Source organism: Phacochoerus africanus, chromosome 1 (genome assembly GCF_016906955.1).
Source record: "Phacochoerus africanus isolate WHEZ1 chromosome 1, ROS_Pafr_v1, whole genome shotgun sequence".
NCBI classification, from domain to species: Eukaryota; Metazoa; Chordata; class Mammalia; order Artiodactyla; family Suidae; genus Phacochoerus; species Phacochoerus africanus.
In genome coordinates, this window is record NC_062544.1 from 108,494,900 (window position 1) to 108,512,013 (window position 17,114).

The 17,114-nt window shown below is 49.4% G+C and overlaps 1 protein-coding gene across 5 annotated transcripts in view; it reads right to left on the reverse strand.

The window, feature by feature from the left end:
• ZDHHC3 (zinc finger DHHC-type palmitoyltransferase 3) overlaps positions 1-17,114 on the reverse strand; it is a 71,378-nt gene that overhangs the window by 7,082 nt on the left and 47,182 nt on the right. For 2 of the 5 annotated variants that reach the window (XM_047771743.1, XM_047771732.1), the window contains 5 exons: positions 16,616-16,740; positions 11,224-11,320; positions 10,473-10,554; positions 10,269-10,364; positions 6,783-6,913 (listed from right to left, as the gene is read on the reverse strand). In XM_047771743.1, the coding sequence (XP_047627699.1) occupies positions 6,783-6,913; positions 10,269-10,364; positions 10,473-10,554; positions 11,224-11,320; positions 16,616-16,740 (531 nt within the window). Of the gene's footprint in view, positions 1-2,834; positions 4,482-6,782; positions 6,914-10,268; positions 10,365-10,472; positions 10,555-11,223; positions 11,321-16,615; positions 16,741-17,114 lie in introns of those variants that run through there. The other 3 variants (XM_047771752.1, XM_047771773.1, XM_047771762.1) reach the window with 3 other exon arrangements.

Sequence of the window (17,114 nt, forward strand, 5' to 3'; positions counted from 1 at the left end):
ATGTACTTAAAGGAAAAAAGCCAGGGTGTTGAGGTCCACAGATAGAAACCAAAGGCCAAAGACCAGGACATTTGTGTGTGGCTGCCCAAGGCGCTCAGTCACTCACTGGCCACCACTCCCACTGGGAGGACCCCGGCTCCACTCTTTCCTATCTCCATCTGGGATGGTTTTTCACCCAAAAGGCCCCCTGGCCCAGAAACCCGTTGGCCAGAGATGTGGATGAAGATTGCTGTGCAGGAAGACTGCTTGACAGGCCAACAGTTTGGCGCCCCTTCAAACAAATACTTTGCTTTGTTTTTGCAGCATTCAGTGGCTGGGGAGACCACCAGTTAAGAGGGGAGAGGGGCTCAGAGTGGTCACCCCATCTGCGCTCTGCTGAGGCCAGGAGCACACAGGACTGAGTCACTAGGTGGCTGCAGATGACTCTTGCAAGCTGTGGGTGAATCATTACACTTGAACATGTGTCACCAGGACCTGGAAGGCTGTGAAAATCCAGATTGCTGGACCTCCCTCAGAGATTCTGATTCAGCAGGTCTGGAGTGGAGCCCGAGAGTCTGCATCTCTAACAAATCCCCAGGGGATGCGGATACTGTTGGTTTGGGGATCACACTTTGAGATGCACTGCCCCAGTATATCCCCAGGAAGAAGATTTCTAAGAGGATTCTAGCAAAATCTTCCTCTCTTCACAGTTCTTTGATGACCAAGGGCCTCTTCTAGGTTGGAACCCCTCACTTCTAATGGCTGGCTCACCCTGGCTTATGCACTAGAAGCTTTGAAGTGAGAAATCTAAAAGCCATTTGCCTTGCTGGAAGAGCCCAGCTCAGCCTCACAAGAGCTGGGGTTTTCTGTGTGAGGCCAACTTCATAGAGGCATTTAATAAACACTGCTTAATGGACCTTGCCAGGAAGGCAGAGTTTAAGCAAAAGCTGGTACTCCAAGGTGTCTCATTTGGGGATCATCCAAGAAAAAAGTATTACAAAGATGAAATGCTATGATTGAAAGGAGATGTAGCACATGCACTTCTACCCAAATCCACTTCGTGTGCAGGATGTTGCCACGCCAGCCCATGCAAATCTACAGAGATTTGTTTGCTCTGAGGCCTTTTGCATGTTCAGTCTGCTTGCTATGAACAGGGACCAGAAGGTGACAGGTGGGAATGAGTCACTAATCCAGCTGGCCTTGTCACCTTCCTCTTTATTTTCCCTTTCCACAACCCAGAGCTCACATTCTGAAAGACTGTGGTTACTACTGGCTCATTTCCCAACGTACAGACCATTCAGTGCTGTCAGGACTCCTGTGCAGTACAAAAGGCCGGGGCTGCCTTGGCGCATTGGTGTCGTCTTTCATCGGTCATCTGGGAACACTGAGGGCTCAGGGATGCCTAGGTGGATGCCGGGCTGAGGCTCAATCACTATGCTGCAGAGGACAGCCACATTCCTTAGTCACTGTGCTCCTGGACAATGTTCTCCGTCTCAACAAGATGAAAGAGGAACAACAGTGAATTTAGGGGTATTCCCATGTTCTGATTGCAGCATTTCACCCAGCTTGAGAACTGGGGAAAATTCATTCTTTTGGCCAAAGAGCTCGTAAAAATCTGGAGGTAGAATCATATAGATGTTGGATAGACTTTCTCTCTGGGAAAGATGTATGCGGTATGCAAAGGCATGAATGATGAATTCCTATTTTTAGGACTTGAAAAAAATTCAATACTTCTTCAGCACTATCTGCTTCATTCCTTAGAAACTCCATGGAGAAAACAATCAACTTGGGCCACACACACACACAAAATGCCCTTGAAGGATTTCTGAGCATCCAAATACCTAACAATATTCCCTGAGTCCTAGTCTCCTTTCCTTGGGAGGAAGAACAGAGAAGAAGCACTGTCTCTGAAGGGTGGATCCCTGAGGGGCAGGAGCAGATCCAGAGCCTTCTGAACCGCTCTGGAGTCATTCAACAGCCATACTTCTTTCATAAACATAAGTGGGGTGGGGGAAAACGTGGGAAACAAATGCTATAAACTAGATTTAAAAACAGCATTAAAAAAAAAAAAGTTCAGATCTTGGCCATCAATAGCACAGCAGAGGTCACAGGAGCAATAGCACAGGTAGAAGTTAAGTCATTTTGGAAAGGTTGCAGGGTTCTTTGGTTAAACATTTGACAGCTGGTGGAGAGTGATGTCCCAGGATATGTGTGGAGATTTCCAGTGATTTCCTCTGGCTCCACTTTGCTTTCTGCTGGGTGGGCCAAGGAAAACGGATCTCTCCCCAAGGCCCAATCCTAGAAACAAACTGCAGATTGATGAATTCTTCTGTAGCAACTGGGAGCTCTTGAGCACAAGGGAAGGGTCTCACACTGCAAAAAGAGCCAGTGGAGAGAGGCCTGGAAGGCCGGCTTGGCCAAGAGCAGGCTGTAACATCCTTCAGAAGTGACAAAACAGGAACCTCATCAAGAGAGGGAACACACACAAACATCCTTTAAAAGCAAAGAACAGTGAGTTCCTGTTGTGGCTCAGTAGTAATGAACCCGACTAGTATCCATGAGGGTGTGGGTTTGATCCCTGGCCTCACTCAGTGGGTTAAGGATCCGTTGTTGCTGTGAGCTGTGCTGTAGATTGCAGACGAGGCTTGGATTCCGAGTTGCTGTGGTTGTAGTGTGGGCCGGCAGCTGTAGCTCCGATTCAACCCCTAGCCTGGGAATCTCCACATGCCACAGGTGAGGCCCTAAAAAAATAAAAATAAAAGCAACGAACAACCCACACAGAGCATGCTCACAGCAAGTGGACGATTGGCTCCCCCATGGGATAACTCGACGAGAGAGCGCAGCTCAGGCGTATGTGGTTTTGGAAAAATTTTATTGCATTTTGTTTCCAGGTGGAAGCACTGACAGAAGTGAAAAGAGGCTGCATGTTCCACTTTTTCTGAAAGATCGCATGGCTAGATGAACTCTCTCCCCACCCTGGGCTGATTTAATAAGCCTCACCCCCACCCTACCCCAGGCAATAGATTAAAAAAATGTTTGTGGTCATCACTTAAAAAACAAATCCACGTGTGAGATGGTCAGTATTCAGATTTCTGTGACTTCTGCATTTCACACTCACTCCCCATCCCCTCACCTCCCCTTCTGTTTCCAGGCCTTTCCTCCTTCAAATGAGGCTCAATACACAAGTGTGCCAAGTGGAACAGCTAGTTATTTCAGTCTTGGCGCCGCAGGCTGAGGTGTGTCTGTTGACTCCAGTGGGATGGCTGTCTCTCAACTTTAAAAAGTTTGGGGGCTGTAATGCTGCCCTTGCATCACAATCAGCTGACGCCAGGACAGCAGTCTCCCAGGTTAAAATACAGACCAGACATGGGTACATGCACGTCTATGGGGTGAAGGCATCAGAAACTGAACCCGCTGCAGAGGTTTATGAAATGAGGAAGGAGGGGTCGATGGTGGGGCCGTGGCTGTTTCCCTGCTTAACCGACATCACACGGAGAGGGCGGGAGGTGGGGCGGCCAGAACTTAAGCAGATGTCACCAAGGCAAATGGAGCTTGCCTGAAACCGCGTAATTTTCTTCCTCTTTTGATTGTGTAAGGCATTTTGAACTGGAAAAAACTTCTTTCCTTCACATTCTTCCAAATAATCAGAGTTGAAATATAACTGGTGATTCGGAATACAAATAAGACCCCTTTCATCTCTGCACTTCACCCCCAAAGTCATCCTACACCCTCCAAGCCCATAAAGTACCAGGCAGGCAATCAATTTTGTGAATTAGGAGGCAAACTGTGCTCACACACAGGGGATGAGGCTGCTGTGACAAGGATCCTTCTTAGGGCTCCAGCCCCGATCCTGGCCCTCTCAGGACACAAGGGGTAAGCATCCATCTTCAGTGAGGTTTTAGGTCCTATGGGGCGCCTGCCACTGCCTCCTGGGCAGTGGGAAGTCATGGGTCCTCCTGGCTCTCCTATGCGTCCCAACCAGGCATCCAGGCCGGTCCATCCACGCACAAGTGTAATGACTCAGTTAGTACAAGGGGATGTGGCCCGGAGACAGTGCCCTCCACATTAGTCATGCCAGAGAGACAGCAGAGAGGAAACCAGAGAAGTGATTTTAAAAAGGAAAAAGGAAAAGCAGCTTCGGTCACCAAAAATAGAAAGGATGATCTTTTAAAAATAAAACATGGGGACATTTTTTTTTTTCTCTGCAATGATCAGCCATTTTACTTGAGACGTTAAAAAAGTTTTAGTTGTTTTGCCTTTTCGGTTTAAACATTCATGAGAACGGATCGAACGGTAGTGCTGGGATGTGGTTTGTGTCTGGGTCAATGCTGGTCAGGGGTCCTTCAGACCACATACTGGTAAGGGTCTGCCTTCCCTTGGTCTGGCGTGGCAAAGGGGCTGGCCCAGCCTAGAGAGAAGGGGTGGCCAAAAACGGCTTTCATGTTCATCCATTTTGTTTTTTTAGCCCATCTTCTCTCTTCCTTTTTCAATTGTTCTATTCCCTGAAAACAAGAACAATCATACTTTCAGTCAAGCACTTTATTGCTGTGGTTTTGGGGGAGAGATTTCCATTACCTTGAGGTGAACGGAGCAAATGCTTGCTTTTAAAAGCCACAAAGCTATCTATAACAGTACATTTTTCTTCTCTGTCTCTCATAAAAAGTGTTAAAAACAAAAACCATGCTTTTTTTTTTGGGTGAGGGGGACATAGGCACATGTGCATTAAGTCCCTCTAGGAAGGGAGGGACATATGAGCAAAGTCGCAGGACCCTAAGCCACTGTTCCTAGTTATGCGATCTGGTGTGTCTTGTTAAGTGAGTCCTTGCTGAGTCTGCAGAGGCGTTTCGGGCTGGGTGCTGGGCTGTGTGTGAAGGCTGGGGTGTGGGAAGCCTCAGAGCTGGTGGGGAGCTGGAGATTGTGATAGCTAAGGACGGCCGTTAATTTGGGATTGCTTCATGGGAGTCTGAAGCTACTATGACCACTTTGCAGACAAAAAAAAAAAAGGAACAAGTCAAATGACTGCTCTGGCGCCATCAGTCCCACCAGCCTGGGAGGCCAAGGATCGCCCCGCTTAGTAGGGCAGGCTAGGCGCAGCGGAGGAGGTGGAACAGGAGGTAGAGGTCACCACAGAGAAGGAAGGAGAGGTATTAGTACAGGTTAGAGGGGCCGCACGGACAGACCGATCAGTCTCAGCCCCCACCAAGGCCTGCCTGTGCTCCGTAGGGGAGAAGTGTGACCTGAGACCACCTCAGCAGTTGTCACAGAGCCCGAGCCCCTGCCCTGGCCAAGCCCTGCAGGAAAAACAGGGTCTGGGGGACAATGCTGGCCCCTCCCCTCTTTCCTTAAAGGATTTGGTCAGCGGGTGGGGCCAGAGGACAGGAGAAAAGCAGCCTTGCAGAAGCCCGGCCAAGGGTCTGTCTGCCGTGGTCTCTGTGAGGTGGAGAAGCAGCGGGTGGGGCCTGACGGGACAGCCCAGCCTGAGCCTCTGTTCACAGCCTAGGGCCCTGGGATGACACAGGTCAAGATCAAGACACCCTTTCCCACCAACTGCCGGCCCTCAGCTCCTTTCTCCTTTCAACAAGACTCCCTTCAGGAATGGCCTTGAGGGGGAAGAACAACCAGGACCAGGGCCTTGACAGTTTTTCTTCCGGCTTCCCCAGACCATGGTCTCTGCGGCCTGGGTGTTTCAACACTGACTGGGGCCAGACAGTAACCTCTGGGTTTCCTGGAGGTCTTACGCAGAGAAGTTGGTCACACTTACTGCTAGGATCCGTGGCTTGATCTACATCATGGCCTACTATCTGTACAGACATTCTTTCATAATGATATTAATGCTTACAGAAGAAAAAAAATGGTGCCAAGAGCCCCTCATCCTTCTAAACCATCAGGAGTTGCCCCAGATCCAAATGATGGTGCCCTGGCAGCTGCAGTATCGTCCTTCTCAGCACTTTGCAATTTCACACCCACAGTGGCAAGGACTGAGTCTTCCTCTGAGCCTCCACCTAAGGCTGACTACCCAACTGCCCCAAGTCCCTGCCCCCGCCAACCCAAAAGCCCCTAGACAACTGGTGAGAGCTGCCACCTGAGGGGGAACCTCAGGAGGGACTCATGACCTCACCCCACTAAGGGCTCCCCTTCCTCCTGAAACCTCCTACCCAGACCCCAAAGCCAAAAAGGGAAGAAATGTCCACATCACAGCCTCAAGGTTGAGAGGTAGTGGCAGTGGCACCAGGGGTGTGGGCTCCAGTCTGGCCAAGCCAGCAGCTTCAAAGCTCCGAGAGAACGAGATGTGGGTAGGGTGGAAGGTAGGGGTGGGGAAAGGCAGCAGATGAGTACTAGAGATAGGTCTTGGGGCCCACTGATCTAGGGGCCCAGGCTGGGTTGACTCCACCCGCAGGACTTGGTCACGAAGGCACCTTCTCTGGGAAGGTGACCCTGCCTGTGCCACCTGTGTCAGGGTGCCCTCTCTAGACCTGTGGTCACTCAATGGGAAGAGCATCACAGAACCCAAGTGAATGCCCGACACAGTGCCATGGTTACAACTAAACCATCAGGGGAGGATAGAAGGGCTCACGGCAGCAGGAAACCCTTCAACAGAGACTGGGCCTCATTCCTGGTGTGACCTGAATACCAGGCCCAAGTGGGGAAGACTCCTGTGTACATAAAGATCCAGCATCACTGCAAATGGAGGAATGTGTCCTGCACACCCGGGGCCTGGCCACTGGGCTCCCAGGTCTGGCCTGGAAGCAGTCTTCCCAGAACCCTGGCCGTGGCTGTAGGTGGTGGGCAGGCTGCCTGCTTACCGTCTCATCTGTGCAGATGGAGTGCACCTGGGTCCCAAACATCACCGATGTGAAAATGAGGAAGAGCAGTCCCTCGAAGCACAGGAGGATGAGGAGGATCACCGTGGTGGGCGGTGAGAAGGAGCTGCACTCTGAAAGACAAGGGACACATGGGGCTTAGGGCTGCAGTGACAGGGGAACTCGCTCAACCTCTGTGAGCCCAAGCTTTTGATATCTGCAGTCAGGGAGCATCTCTTCTACCCTGCAGGTCTGTGATGAGGCTGAGGGAAGTCCCTGCTCGAAAGCCCTGTGTGTTCTTAGTGAAAATAACATGACCCCTGCCCCATCGACAACCCGCATTACTCTCCTCACTGCCCATGTCTGTTAACCTGATGATGGGAGGGCAGCATTTGAGATGATAAAATGTCCTTGATGGCCTCCTCTACCAAGACACCAAGCCACATTTGGAGTTGAACTGGATCCCCAGGGCTTAGTAAAATTCATTCAATTCCAGCTGTTCACCAAGGACTTGCTGGTAACCCACTCAACTGTTCAGAATGGCATGATCTGCAGAAACTCCCTCACCCCACCCTCTGCTCTTCTCATACTGGCCGAGAGCTTGACCTTCCCCTCTCTGGCTTGTGCCAGTGGCAGTCACAAAAATTGGGAGACACAGTGCTATGGACTAATCATGGAAACTCCTCCTCCATATACCTAAGCCCTAATCCCCCAATGTGATATCATTTGGGGCCTTGGGAGATAATGAGGGTGGAAGAGGTCATGAGGGTGGGGCCCTCATGATAGGATTAGTGCCCTTATAAAAAAGAGAGACACCAGAGAATTTGCTTCTCTCTCTCTGCCATGCAAGGATACAGGAGGAGATGGCCACCAGCAATCCAGGAGAAGGAACGGAATTAGCTGGTACTTTGATCTTGGATTTTCCAGCCTGCAGAACTGGGAGAAGTAAAGGTTTAAGCCTCTCAGTCTATGACAGCCTGAGGGGACCAATACACATGGGGTTCTTTTCCCCTAGGTGAGGGGAAGCCAGGCAGAGCTGGCCAGGGAGATAGAAGGGGGCAGATGCACACATTGAAAAGAGGCATGGAAAATCTCTTAATATCTGGTTGGGAGCTAAAGATACTGTCCTTTTCACAGCCTCATAAGTTCTGAGGAAAATAATAGCAAGAAAATGCCTAAGAGGTCGGTATGTGCAGGAAGAGCAGAGCTTCTGAAAAGTGGTAAATGAGGAAGGGGACTCATCAATGGAAAAAGAAAGTGTTTCTGCTCAAGGCGTTTGTCTCACAGATTGTATGTGTGAAGAAATGGAGCCCAGGAGGTGGCTTCTCTTAATTTCTCCAGAATCTACAGTATTTCTTATCCTTGGCTTGACTCTCTGCAGTTTGTTACCTGTGGTCAACCTCGGTTCAAAAATAGTAAATGGAAAATTATGGAAATAACTCCTAAGTTTTAAAGTGCAAACTGCTGAGTAGCATCATGAAAACTCATGCCATCCTGCCCTGCCTACCTGGGACATGAACCATCCCTCCGCCCACACTGTATTATGCTACCTAGGAAATTCTGGTCATCACAGTGCCTGTGTTCAAGTAAGCCTTATTCTACTTAAGAATGGCCTCTAAGTACAAGAGCAGTGATGCTAGCAATTTAGATATTCTCAGAGTTCCCATTGTGGCACAGCAGAAACAAATCTGACTAGGAATCATGAGGTTGCAGGTTCGATCCCTGGCCTTGCTCAGTGGGTTAAGGATCTGGCGTTGCTGTGGCTGTGGTGTAGGCTTGCAGCTATAGCTCCAATTGGACCCCTAGCCTGGGAACCTCCATATGCTGTGGGTGTAGCCCTTAAATGACAAAAAGACAAAAAGACAAAAAAAAAAAAAGAGTTCCCGTTGTGGTGTAGTGGTTAACGAGTCTGACTAGGAACTATGAGGCTGTGGGTTTGATACTTGCTCAGTGGGTTAAGGATCTGGTGTTGCCGTGAGCTGTGGTGTAGGTCACAGACGTGGCTCGTATCTGGCGTTGCTGTGGCTCGGTTTAGATCAACATTGCTGTGGCTCTGGCGTAGGCCGGTGTCTACAGCTCCGATTAGACCCCTAGCCTGGGAACCTCTGTATGCTAAGGGAAGTAGCCCTAGAAAAGGCAAAAAGACTAAAAAAAAAAAAAAAAATTTCTCTTACTTTGCCTAGTTTATCAATTAAACTTTATTGTAGGTACGTATGTATAGGAAAAAACATTGTAGAGGGTTCTGTACTATCCAAGGTTTCAGGCATCCACTGGGGGTCTTGGAAAATATTCCCTGCAGATTATAATTAGCTTCAAAGTATATTTATTTATTTATTTATTTGCTTTATAGGGCCAGATTATAATTAGCTTTAAAGTATATTTATTTATTTATTTATTTGCTTTATAGGGCTGCACCCACGGCATATGGAAGTTCCCAGGCTAGGGGTTGAATCGGAGCTGCAGCTGCTGACCTACACCACAGCCACAGCAACGTGTGATCTAAGCCGAGTCTGTCACTTAAACCACAGCTCATGGCAAGGCCAGATCCTTAAGCCACTGAGCTAGGCCAGGGATCAAACCCTCGTCCTCACGGCACTAGTTGGGTTCATTAACCGCTGAGCCATGAAGGGAACTCTGATTAATTATGTTTATTAATTAAAATTAATCCCCTGTATAAAAATGTTTCTTACAACTTAAATTTTATTTTTTTCAGCATCCATAATTTTCCCTCAGGATTTATGCAGTCCTGTAGTTGGAATTCCTTCTGCAGCATCTGCATATTTATTTTACTTGACTATTTTATTATTTTCTTTTATGGCCTCACCTGTGGCATATGGATGTTCCCAGGCCAGGGACTGAATCTGACGCGCAGCTGTGATCAACACCATAGCTGTGGCAAGGCCAGATCCTTACCATACTGTGCTGTGGCGGGGATGGAATCTGTGCTGCTACAGAGACAACACTGGACACTTAACCCACTGTACCACAGGAGGAACTCCAGCATTTGTACATTTTAAATGAGATACTTCAAAAGCAGAAATGATTTGTCTACAATTTTAATGTAAATTGGTGATTCATCAATTAAAAAAACAATAACCACAAAAAACAATTTAATGAAAACTGTCCATGTCCTAGCCAGAAAGTTAAAAATGGATTTCGGCAAGGTTGGAATAAAATGATCTTCAATTAAAGCTCCTCGCTTAAAGACACAGAAACAGGAGTTCCTGGTGTGGTGCAGGAGTTAAGGATCTGGTGTTGCTGCAGCGGTGGTACAGGTCACAGCTATAGCTCGGATTTGATCCCTGGCCTTAGAAATTTCGTATGTTGCAGATGTAGCCAAAGAGGAAAAAAAGAAAGGAGAGAGATGTAGAAGCAAAATTTCCCTCTGCCAGCATTGTTCCCACACCTGGGAATCACACCTCCTTGCTGGCACTTGCACTTCCCCTGGGCACGCTCAGGCTAGAGGGCCTGTCCAACTTACTACTTTACCTGAGGAACTGACTTTAAGGGGTTGATCTTTTTCATGATGAGAAATTCGGGCCTCTGCTGTTTCTTCCCTGGTCACTCCAAAGGTGTGCAGGAGATCTAATAAAATGAGGTTGGCCCCTGGCACCAGGACGAAAACAAAGAGCCCACCCCACTCCAGTCACACACCCCCATGAAGAAGGGAGGGAAGCCCTGGCACATACTCACTTGTCCAATCTTCTTCAAAGCAATGCAGGAAGTGGAATCCCACCATGATGAGGGCGTGCAAGGAAATGAGAGCTATGTACATCTGAAACAGGAAAGCAGTGCAGATGCCATTGTCGTGAGAGTCTTCTGGCTAGGCAGGCTCCCACGGGATGCTCAGCACCTCCCACTCAGGAACCCTTAAGCTGAGGGTTAAGCAGGAGGACGGCCAGAGAGGCATCTAGTGTTTTGCCCACTGGCCCCGTCCCCAGCCCGGGATCTGAGGTGAGCGGCCACTCACTGGGAGTGTGTGGTACAACAAGAGAAACAAGTCCATCACCAGGCATGACCAGGGCAGTCCTGGGGTTCCAGGCCGGCTGCTGCTCCTCACTTGAAAGGTCAGGGTCCCTCCAGGCCTCACACTAAACACACTCCACCTACCTGCAGCTGAGGGAGGGTTTGCTGCCATCACCCAAACCGCCTTCTTTAGCCACTTAGACTGGATACCTGGCACAGAGGCCCAGAACACAGCCCTTGCTTATAGCTAATCAACTTGAGTCAATTTTCTAGATGCCCAAGTGAAGGGCTTAGCAACAGGCACTTGTTGGACCAAGGAGAGCTCTGGCAGAAAGGCAAAGGTCTACGTGGTCTGGCAGTACTCTCACCAGCAGTAAGGAACACTATGAGTGCTGAGAATTTTGGAAGGAACAAAGCAATCCATTGCTTCACAGAGGTGGGGGTGGGTGGTAGTGGCAGAATCCGGAAGCTGACTTACTGTAAACAGGACGAAGTACTTCTGGTTGTTCTCGCCAACACAGTTATTGACCCAGGGACAGTGATGGTCCATCTTCCGAATGCACCGCTTACAAACACTGAAAGAACCACAAGGCAGAGGGTTAGGGCCAAGGGGATCCAGAACCCACGATCTAGAGCCACTCCTCACAACTGGCCTCCTGGGTGCCACCTGGTGTTTTGATGCAGGTGTGTTGGAAGGGGCTTAGAAGGCAGGGCCAGGGCCCCACAGGGTCACAGTCATAAGAAACAGGGGGACAGTCATCCACCTCCAAGGCCTCTTGTTTTGCGTAAAAATAGGCTGGAACCAACAAGGCTGAGAAAGAGGCTGCTCTCCTGAAGTAACAGTGGCAAGAGAATTTGGTTTACTGAGAGGATAGAGAGAAGCAGTTTTAAAAACATGACAGGATGAGATGGGATACAGCTGCTCCTATCTTCCCCCAAAGGCCAAGAAACTGAGGAGGGGCCCGGCTGCGTGGAACTTCCTGGGGGTGTGCTAGAAGAGTTCAGAGTGGGGTCAAGAGCAGTGTGTCACAGGGCAGCAGGAAGTCCCTTTCCAAGAACCTTTCAGCTCTAATATCCACTTAGCCACAAACAGACAAGTCATCTGAGCTTAAGTTGCAAATTATTAATTTGTTATTGGGATCATTTTTGGACTGAGACCGTTTCAAGCTTTGATATTTGACAGCAAATGCCTTTCCTGTCCCTTTTTGAATCATATCAGAATCTGAAACAAGAGTACAAGGCTAAAGGGGGCTCAAAAGCAATTATTCCCAAAACTCAAGTTCAGGGGGACTCATTTGCCAATAGATGGGCTCATTAAAAACTGTTCCTTGGAGTTCCTGTCGTGGCTCAGTGGTTAACGAATCCGATTAAGAACTATGAGGTTGCGGGTTCAATCCCTGGCCTTGCTCAGAGGGTTGAGGATCCAGAGTTGCTGTGAGCTGTGGTGTAGGTCACAGATGCGGCTCAGATCCCGTGTTGCTGTGGCTTTGGCGTACGTTGGCAGCTACAGCTCCGATTCGACCCCTAGCCTGGGAACCTCCACATGCCGTGGGTGCAGCCCTAGAAAAGGCAAAAAGACGAAAAAAAAAAAAAAAGAATCATTCCTTTATCTTTTCTTTTTCTTTCTTTTTTGGCCTGTACCCACAGTATTCGGAAGTTCCTGGGCCCAGGATTCAACCCTCACCACAGCAGTGACAATGCCGAATCCTTAACCACTACGCCACCAGGGAACTCCAAAATTGTTCCTTTTAATTCATTAAAATAGGCTCCCTAACATTTATCTTGGGGGCATTATTTGTTCAAAATAGTATGAAATACTGTATATAAGCTTGGAAATAATTGAATTAGATTTTTTTTGGGAAAGTTCACACCAGCTTTTCTCTCCACAAGTTTTCATCACTAACTTTGTCTCTGGTTCTCACTATAGTGCATAATGGGCTGTGGTGGGTGGACTCTGGAGGGAGGGTTGGCTCAGTGGCCTGATGAGAGGAGAAGGCTGTTTTGTGCTCACACAGGGTGCTCATCAAGCCCTGGCTGACCCAATGACAGGGCAGGGACTTGCAGAAGGAGCTCCTCCAGGCGTGGAGGGTGGAGGCCAGCTGTTTCTAGACTGCTGGCCAGAAAGCACAGATCTCAAGGAGGGCTCGCCCATACCTAAGGGGGAGGTGTGGCCCTATCTGAGCATAGCATGAGCTCTGGTAGCATGGCAGACCTGGGTCTGCTGAACGTGTTCAGTTGAACAGGCTGAACACAGGACATAAGCACTGTTATGTTTCACTTTTCCCTTAAAGTGAGACTAGATGCTGGGCCTGGCTTAGATGAGTGGTGGAGTCAGTTTGGTTTCCAACCTTGTTTTTTCAACAACTTCAAAACGTTGAAAACACAGGTATATGGGGAATGGGCCCAATTCAGAGATGCTAGCCCAGCTCTAGACTTTCCCTGGGAGCCAGAAAGGAAAGCCGGGTACCAGCAACTCCATTACCTGGTCAATCTCTCTCTGTGTGGATGTTACCAATTTGAATGAATGAATGAATAAGTTAATCGTCACTCCCAGTGTACAATCTTGAAAGCAAACAGGTAGGCTGTAAAGAGTGAGCTGCTCTCTTGCATCCTGGGCCTCAGCCACCACATTCCCACCATGGAGCCATCCCTGTAGCCCATTTCTTGCATGCCCTTCCTCAGCTCCCTGTCTTGGGAATTCCTGAGAGTAACCACCTCCCTGCTCTGGGCTCTAGAGGAGTTTCTCTTCCACTTGTACTTATTTGTAAAAGGGGTTTCAGGTGGGTGCTCTGTGGCTGCACCACTCATCAGCAACAGAGAGGTGCCAAATGGCCGGACATCCTCTGAAAGCTGTCTAAGAGATCAAGCAAGCACTCACAGCAAATCTGTCCTTTGCTTTCCTCTCCCAGCCTCTCTGAAGAGGCCAGGTGTGAACATTGGGAAGCTGGGTTTCACAATGGACCAAATCTCACTGGGCAGCCGAAAAGCTGTCCAGAGTACTAGTCTCTGAGTTTCCTATTTGCAAAGACAGAAAATGCCATGATCGCACCTCTCCCCTCCGGCTTATGGAGTTGTTCAGAAGCAAGCTCCTGGGCATGGTGTTGGCGCATGTGGGTGAAGAAGGGGCATCCACACATGTGTTGGAGGCACTGTCCAGAGGCGCACTCACCCACAGCTCACAAAACACCCCGCCTGAAGGGCTCTGGGACTGTGGCCTGGGGAGCACCAAGGGCAAGGCTTTGGGGGTGGTTCCCCGAGCGGACCACGTGAAGGATGCTCCAGGTCCAGGTGGTGACTGCCCACACCGTGCCTGGCCATTTCATCTCAGGCACCATCCCTCATGGGTAGGAAGAAAAAGTGTGGGCCTTTTATCATCCCTGACACCCCACTGGGGACTCAGCCACCTCAGAGCCAGCCCCTATGGCATGGTAGGCAAGGGGCTCGGCATGGTGTCCTCTCCCCAAACACAGTGAGGCACCTCAAGCACAGCGGCCCCGGCAGGCCCCCTGAGCCTTTCCCCACTCTTGCCTCCTGGCGAAATCCACCTTCTCTGGGGCTCCTCCGTGCAATCCTCTCTTACACCAGCTGCAGGCCCCTGGGATCAACCAGTCACAAATCCAGCTCTTTTGGGTGTGCTGGGGAGTCTGTTAAATCAAAACTGTGGGCCCCCAGATGGCCACCATAAGCCACCACAAAGAGCAGTTGTCAGCACACATTTCCTGAGGCAGGAATAGGCAACACACAGGCATCCTCACTCCAGTTCATCTGAATCAGCAGCTCATGTTTTGCTCAAGCTGCTTTGTTTACTAGCCCTCAAGAATACCTCCCTTGGATCATTCTGGGGAGAGAGACGAAGAGGAGGTGGTGACGAAAATGCCAGGCGGTGGGGGCTGCCAAAGGCTGGAAGAAGAAAAAGAACCACTGTGGTCACCCGAGTTCACACCTCCCTGTTTCTGGTCCAGCCTGCATAAACCCAGCATGTCCACATCTTCCTCTACACGCTGGGCTAGTGACTCACACAGTTAGTCATATTTAACCCACAAGCTGGGGAGGAATAGCCCTTTTTACAGAGGAGAAAGCTGAGGCTCTGAGAGATGCAGTACCTGGCCCACAGTCCCCCAGTGTGGCAGGGACAGAGCTGCTTTTCCAACTTCAAGGCCAGAGCCTGGTCCACCACACTGGGATGCCCTGAGGAATCACATCATTCAGGTGATGAAAAGGGCTGGTTTCCCCAGCCTCAGGGTGGCAGGAAAAGGCAAGACCTATGCCACCACCTCAAGCACAAGAAGAAAGCTTTCAGTTAGTTCCTAACACAGATCTCAGACAGGCTGGTCCAGAGACTGAAAACCCCACAGGGGATGGCAGTTCCCACAGGCCCTGCCCAAGCTCTTTGGCTCTCAACGTCATGAAGTGGCAACTAGGTGGGGAGCTCTCCAGATCACTCTGAGAGCAACAGAAAAACATACATATGGTTGTTATACAAGTACTCCCAAACTGGAGCTCTAGTGGAAAGAGCCCTGAACTCAGAGCCAGAAACACCAGGACCCAATCCTATTTCGTGGAGTCAACAGCTGTGTGACGTGGGAGCTGCCACTTGAGCCCCCTGAGCCTTAATTCCTCATCTAGGGAGAGTCATTCCTATGGCAAAGCCATCTCTGGGGGTGACCATGAGGAGGATGACAACAAGATGGGGTGGGCTGAGGTGCCCGGAACACAGCTTGCATCAGGAGTTGACCGGGGGTCTGGAAGTTGAGACTGAGAGGTGGACAGTGAGGCTCACACAGGAAAACCACCTTTCAGCTGCTTAGATCTCTCACAAAACCCAGATGTTCCACAGCCTCAGGCTGACGGGGGTTCCTCTTGATCTCAGGTCCACAGCCCCGCCCCACCTAAAATGCACACCAGTCTGGAAAAGGGACCAAGTGATGCATGTACTTCTGTAACTTAGTGTTTATAAAGTTCCCCTGTTTTGATAAAGTACAATGTTTATTAGCTAGATATTTTCTTCTTGAGAAGACTCAAAATAGCAAAGAAATGTGAAATCCAAAAGGGAAAATTCACCACAGATAAGATGGGTATAATGGCTTTTTTAGCTGAATTCTATAACTGCCAAGACCTCTAGAGGTTTTATTTTAAAGAAAAGTCTCTTTGGGAGTTCCTGTCGTGGCGCAGTGGTTAATGAATCCGACTAGGAACCATGAGGTTGTGGGTTCGATCCCTGCACTTGCTCAGTAGGTTAACGATCCAGTGTTGCCGTGAGCTGTGGTGTAGGTTGCAGATGTGGCTTGGATCCCGCTTTGCTGTGGCTCTGGCGTAGGCTGGCAGCTACAGCTCCAATTGGACCCCTAGCCTAGGAACCTCCATATGCTGTGGGAGCGGCCCAAGAAATGGCAAGAAAAGTCTTTTCTTTAAGAGACAACCCCTTCATTTCCCTGTAAAACTTAAGTGAAATCAGATCCTCCTCTTAAACGTGTCAGGAGCTAGACAATCACAGATTGATTTTCTAAAGCTTTGCCCCACTGCCCTTAATAAAATAATAAGGCTGCGAGGTAAGAAAAGCAGGAATCTGCTCAATTTTACAAATCTGGAGACAAGCAAGGGTCTGGGCAGGGTTTTCTGGCGAGTGTGGCAAAGCCGAGTCACGGGACAGGTATGCTGAACCAAATCAATTGCCCTTCCCCATCTAGGGAGCCCACAGAGATGGGCAGGGGGAGACACAGAGGTCGTCCTGTGCCCAGAGCGGGGCACATTCAGAAGTCCTGTTGCTGATGGCACCCATGGTGGGAGTGGGTGAGGGTTGCTCCAGAGTGTGTGTGGGGGGGATGAGGAAAGGGACGGGAAGGAGGGGAGTCTGGTGGGCACACGTGTACCTGCAGTGGTGGGCTCGGTCAGGCTTGATGCTGCAGCATTTGGGACACTTGTACACCACCTGCCCGGGCTTCAGCTGTAAACTCTCGATGAATTCTTTAGTGGCATTTCCTTTGGGTACTGCCCCCTGTAAAAGAGAGGAAAGGTGTCAGTGCCAGGCTAGGGGTTCCCTCAGTTCTGACATACCACAGAGGCGATGGTCACTTGAAAGCAGCAGCTCCACACACAGGGACAAGACATGTGGGTTCTGTTCAGAGTTAGGCCAACAGTGATGATAATTTATTTGACAAAGAATTTCCCTGAGGAAAAGTGAATGGTTTTCTACTGGACAGTTACATTGTTCCTGATGATTTCCTATTCTCATTTTACTAAAATTGTTTTCACTGAATGCATTCTCTCCTATGTAAATATTTACATAGGAAATAGGTGAGGATTTGACTCATCAACTACTACTTTGGTCTGCATTAGATTTTCCAATGATGACTTCCCAAGTGAATGCAA